Source organism: Leptonychotes weddellii, chromosome 16 (genome assembly GCF_054177405.1).
Source record: "Leptonychotes weddellii isolate Sample4059 chromosome 16, ASM5417740v2, whole genome shotgun sequence".
Taxonomy (NCBI): domain Eukaryota; kingdom Metazoa; phylum Chordata; class Mammalia; order Carnivora; family Phocidae; genus Leptonychotes; species Leptonychotes weddellii.
Window position 1 is genome coordinate 32,665,947 of NC_138384.1, and position 6,177 is coordinate 32,672,123.

The 6,177-nt window shown below is 37.4% G+C and overlaps 1 protein-coding gene across 1 annotated transcript in view; it reads left to right on the plus strand.

The window, feature by feature from the left end:
- VPS35 (VPS35 retromer complex component) overlaps positions 1-5,419 on the plus strand; it is a 28,914-nt gene extending 23,495 nt beyond the window's left edge. The window contains exons 13-17 of the mRNA XM_081806638.1: positions 103-225; positions 2,235-2,414; positions 2,920-3,159; positions 3,647-3,790; positions 4,450-5,419. Coding sequence (XP_081662764.1) covers positions 103-225; positions 2,235-2,414; positions 2,920-3,159; positions 3,647-3,790; positions 4,450-4,629 — 867 coding nt within the window. The 3' untranslated portion in view covers positions 4,630-5,419. The remainder of the gene's footprint in view (positions 1-102; positions 226-2,234; positions 2,415-2,919; positions 3,160-3,646; positions 3,791-4,449) is intronic.
- Positions 5,420-6,177: the final 758 nt, after the last annotated feature.

A 6,177-nucleotide genomic window follows, 5' to 3' on the forward strand; every position in this document is an offset into this window, starting at 1 on the left:
GGTAGCCATGACCATGATTAGAGCCCTCATTTAATTTTATAAATGATTAATCATAGTGCAGGAAAGATTAATGTTTTGGGGGGATTTTTTTTTTTTTGTCAGATTTTAAACACAGCACGAAAACATTTTGGAGCTGGTGGAAATCAGCGGATTCGCTTCACACTGCCACCCTTGGTGTTTGCAGCTTACCAGCTGGCATTTCGCTACAAAGAGAATTCTAAAGTGGTGGGTTTACTTTTAAGTATGTCACTACTTTTTTCCTTCTCTGTGTGTGTTCTTTATTATAGAAAATTTCAAACATATACAAAAATAGACAATGGTATTGCATATACTAGCTAAGGGATCACATAAAAACACTTAGAAATGAAAGATTAAAACAGTTCAGATTTATGCCAAAAGTTTTCCTGTATTTAAAGATTACTTGAGGGGCACCTGGATGGCTCAGATGGTTGGGCCTTCGGCTCAGGTCATGATCTCGGGTCCTGGAATCGAGCCCTATGTCAGGGAGGGAGTGTGGAGCGGGGAGTCTGCTTCTCCCTCTCCCTCTCCCCTGATCATACGTGTACTCGTTCTTTCTGTGTCTCAAATGAATAAATTTTTTAAAATCTTAAAAAAAAATAAAGATTACTTGTGAGACATTGATAAGTTTATGACAAAATTGGCTCAGAGTGCTTTAGTTTAAGAATGATTTTACTTTCTTAGAGTCTTTACCAATTCTAAAGTGATACAGTAATTTCATGTAGAGGTTGCAAGTACATAACAGGTGAGATCTAATTCAGGGTAGTTTTGCCTCATGAAGGGGCCTAGCATTGCATTATAACCTCTCTCTAAAAGCCTGAAAACGAATAATTTTATGAATTGTGTATATTTTTTATGCACTTATTCCTTAAGCAGAATCATGACTTAAATCTTCAATAGTTTTATAGAAAATACTTTAATCTGATGTACCTGAAAGTTGGACAGTCAGGTTAGTGTTAACAAATAAACCTCAGTGAACTTACTTTTCCAGTAGTGGAGAAACAAGATTTATTCAGTATACCTGCCAGCCTGACATAGCAGCTTTTGGCCAGTTTTTATTATGACACCTGCTCTTTTAGTCCCTTTTCCAGCATTCTGTGTATAGATTTTGGTGAATGTAACAATGGAAATAGCAACTAGCATTCACTATGTGGCATATAGTATGCCAAAGACTATCTATATACTTGGATTATTGCATTTAATCCTTGTAGCAAGTCTATGATGATTACCGTCTTTTAAAAATGTAAAGAACTGATTGCTTTAATAGAAATTTGGATGGTCAAACATGGATAAAATATTTAACCTCACTAGTAATTACAACAGTGAACCTCTGTTTTAGAAATCAAACTGGTAAAGAGAAAAAAAAAAGGTTTGCGATGGCAGTGGTGTAATGAGAATTCATTCTCATCTAGTAATGATGGGCATGTAAAATACTACAGTCTTTCTAAAAAACAGGCAGTATGTAAGTAGGGCCTTGAAAGAACTAATAATTCCACTTCTAAGAATTTATACTGAGGAAATAATGAGGGATTCAGTAAAACTTCGTGTGTATAGAGCATTAGCATTCATTGTGGCATTGCAGATTATGTCCAAAAGGAAATAGTGAAGTAAATTATGCTACATCCAGTGTGTGGAATATTTTCTAGTCATTAAAGTGATTTCCAGTAGCTTAGTATCATGAGGAAAATTGTTATGACAAAATAAGTGAAGGAAAAGAAGTCTGATGCAAGTAATATGCAGCATGAACCCATTTTAACTCTTCTGGTGAGTTACTATAAAGTAGAAAACAAAACCAGACTAGAGATCCCAGTTCATCGCGTTTGCATAGGAAAAAAGAAGGTGTTAACATCAGAATGTTATTAGTGATTATTGCTGGGTGGTAGATTTAGGGATGATTTCAGGTTTTAAAATTCATTTATTTTCCTACTTCTGTCCAGTTGGGGTGTGTGTTGATTTTCTGATGAGAAAAAACAAAATGCCAAATATACAAAAATTACAAAGCCAGTAACCACAAAAGGATGTTTTGAGAAGATACTATGCCTGATTCACTTGTGTGCTTCATAAATGAGACGGAGGAGGAGGACGATAACAGGAGAACCTTGAGCTCAGCTTTCCTGCTTTCCCTGTTTGTTCTATAGAAGTTTCATATAAAATGAATATTCTTGAGCAAGTTAATCTTGAAAGTAAGGTAATTTAAACTATTTTTTCTCTTTTAGGATGACAAATGGGAAAAGAAATGCCAGAAGATTTTTTCATTTGCTCACCAGACTATCAGTGCTTTGATCAAAGCAGAGCTGGCAGAATTACCCTTAAGACTTTTTCTTCAAGGGGCTCTAGCTGCTGGAGAAATTGGTTTTGAAAATCATGAAACAGTAGCATACGAATTTATGTCCCAGGTGATGGTCTTTTCTCCTTTCTGTGTTTAATCAGTTTTGCTATGTGCAGTCACCTGTTGTAGTTATGGTGGTGGTGCACATGGATTTTTCTCTTCACTGAATTTGTGACTACCCCTTTCCCACCATCTTGGAACTCCTTCTTAATACTATAGTCACATTGATTGGTTTGGAGCAGGAAGATGGATCAGTTACTAGGTGCTATAATGAGATTTAAGATTTCCAGGTGGGTCTTGGTCTAAGTGTTTCATGGAGTGAAAAGTTCCTTTATTAATTCAGTTTGAGAACTGTGGGTTAAACAAAAGATAAAACAAGCTTCCTTGTTGCAAGTTGTCAATATCTTTCCTGTATCAGCTGTGTCTTTTGGCTCTCCAAGGGAGGGCTCAGCATGTTGTGATCTGAAGGGGGACTATGGAGCATCTCACAAGATAGGGGTTTTGCTGGGAGGTACTTTAGAAAATGCTCCAATAGATGGTAGAAAAGGTCTCTTCTGCTTCTTGTTCACCAGGCATTTTCTTTGTATGAAGATGAAATCAGTGATTCCAAAGCACAGCTGGCTGCCATCACCTTGATCATTGGTACTTTTGAGAGGATGAAGTGCTTCAGTGAAGAGAATCATGAACCTCTGAGGACTCAGTGTGCACTTGCTGCATCCAAACTTCTGAAGAAACCCGATCAGGGCCGAGCTGTGAGCACCTGTGCACATCTCTTCTGGTCTGGCAGAAACACAGACAAAAATGGGGAGGAGGTAAGGAGGGAAGTCATTCCCGACCATGTTCTAGGAAAGGGGATCGTTAGCAGGGAATAGCTGCCATGGCCCTCGTGTACTAGAGGTGAAACGTTTGGAGGAAGAAAGAAACACTGGAGAAAGAAAATTGCTTTGTTTATTAAAAGAAATGAAATGGACAGTAATGTGTAATGTATAGTTACATCCTGTGGTGAAGCCCCACTTTGAGGATATTGTAATACAGCAAGTTTATACCACTGCCTTTAAAAAGTATACATAATAAATATAAAACATTTTACATATAAACATATAAAACAAATTATATTTGTAAAGTATAGCTGTTTGCTTAAAAAAAAAATGAAGAGGATTTAAATTTGTTGTATGCCTTAAGAGCCACTGTAGGGTTATGTTTATTTCTTGTGTGAAGTAGGACATTTTTAATTCAATAATCTCTTCAATACTCCACCCACCCCCCCCACCGCCCAATCCCCTCGCCCTTTTATTCTAGCTTCATGGAGGCAAGAGGGTAATGGAGTGCCTAAAGAAAGCTCTGAAAATAGCAAATCAGTGCATGGACCCCTCTTTACAAGTGCAACTTTTTATAGAAATCCTGAACAGATATATCTATTTTTATGAAAAGGAAAATGATGCGGTAAGTAAACTATAATAAAATATTGTTAGTGAACTAATATTTTCCCTTCCTGCTTTTCAGAGGTTTGATACATAGAAGTTTATCATCTTGATACTTTCTTTTTTGTTTATAAGGGTCAGAGTTTGGAGAATGCACCTACTAGTCTCTTTCATTCCTAGTATCCTTTTCTGTCTATAGATGCATCTCTCTAAGGGAAGAACTCATTATCTGCAAGAAAATTCTCATCTCTTTTGTTCATGAATATTTTATAAAAACAGTCACTGTTGAAAAACAGAATAATTTACAAATATAGTAGGCTGATTGGTCATCAGGTACAAGTTTAGAATAATTCCTAAATGGGATATCCTTTTAGCAATAATACAGTGTTGGTCAAGATTTATAGGTTAAATAAAATTTTGCTTTTCTTTCATTGGTTCGTGATGCTCTATTTTTTATTTTTTGGGTTTTTTTCCCTTACCGTTTTTGTTTTGTTTTATTTATTGGTGAGTTGCCAGTAGTTGTTGCTCAAACCAGGAATCATGTTTTCATCTCTCTTTTTTTATAATTACTTTGGTGACTCTTGAGAGTAACACAAGATCCTCAAAACATTTTTATTGAATTATATTTTTTATATGGTGCATGCTTGATTATGTAATTGTACTGTACATGTTCTTTTGTAGGTCACAATTCAGGTTTTGAACCAGCTTATCCAAAAGATTCGAGAAGATCTCCCAAATCTTGAGTCCAGTGAAGAAACAGAGCAGATTAACAAACATTTTCATAACACACTGGAGCATTTGCGTTTGAGGCGGGAATCACCAGAATCTGAGGGGCCAATTTATGAAGGTCTCATCCTTTAAAAAGGAAACAGGCTCACCATAATCTTTTCCATGTACATCCAGTGAGGGTTTTATTATACTAGGTTTCCCTTCCATAGATTGTGCCTTTCAGAAATGCTGAGGTAGGTTTCCTGTTCTTACCTGTGATGTGTTTTACCCAGCACCTCCGGACACTCACCTTCAGGACCTTAATAAAGTTATTCACTTCATAAGTGTTCAATCTGTCTGATCACCCCAGGTAGCATGATTGATCTGCTATTTAAAACTCATGTGGTCTATTAAAAAAAAAAAAAAAAACAAACCACCACTTATCTCAGCTAATAATGAAGCTCTTCTTCCTTTATTCCGTTTTGTTGGTTGTGTAATTTCCTTCATTACTTGGGAATACTAACCTGAAAGTGTGTGTCTCTTTGTTCTCTAGTCCAGTTTGAGATTAATTTAGAGGAAAGGGATACTGTATGTGAAATTCAGCTTGGGCTTTTCCCTAAATGCAAGATAAGGCCATGTGTAATATTTTCCCTAAAACTAGAATATATTAATGCATGTTTGAGAATTTTAAAACACCATGGTCAATACCAAAAGCTATATTTTGCATATTTGGACTCAATCATCCATTAAGAACCTATGTTGTCCTCTGGGCATATTTATCAAAATAATTTTGTTCTAAATAGTATAAAATAGAAAATTTGTGATCGATATAATTTATGTATAACCTTCATTATTGTAAATTTAAGGGGAAATGCATCATACAATTATGATTTTTTTTTTTTTTTTTTTTGCACCAGTGGAACAATAAAGTTGCTATTAACAATTTTGGACTTTTTACCCTTTCATACTAGATGTGTAGAAGGAGCTAATAGAATGCCTGTGGAGTTTAATAGACTTACGTTACAGCACTTGCTTGTTCTCTCAGTTTAAGCACTTCTTGAGCAAGACACCATCTCCTCTTTGGTTTATACCCATCTGCTTTCCTTGGCCTTATCCTGTTCTCCTAGGCATGGTGTCCACGTAAACTCTCAGAAGGCTCATTTAACAAATTATCCCAAAACTTAGTGTCTTGAAGCAGCAAACTGTTATGTCACGGTTTTCTGGCTTAGGAATTTGGGAGCAGCTTAGCTGGTGGTTCTGGCTCGGCTTGTCTCACGATTCTGGCTGTAGCTATAGCCATCTGAAGGTGTGAGTGAGGCTGGCTTCCAAGCTCATTCACATGCCCGTTACCTGGAGGCCTCTGTTCCTCTCCTTGTAGGCCTTTACAAGGGTAGCTTGAGGGTCCTCATGACATAGCAGCTGGCTTCCCCAGAGTGACCCATACAAGAGAGGGCAAGGAGGCAGCCACATGCCTTTTTATGACCTGACCTTGGAAGTGACATACTGTTGTTTTGCCTTACTCTGTTAGAAGGGAGTCACTAAGTCTAGCTCATGCTCGATGGTAAGAGGAATTCAGCTCCACCTCTTGAAGTGAGAAGTTGCAAATTTATGGGCATTTTCAAATGACCACCTCACTTAATACCTCACCATCTGTCTCGGGGGGGGGGGGGGGGGGGGGGGGGGGGGGGGGGGGGGGGGGGG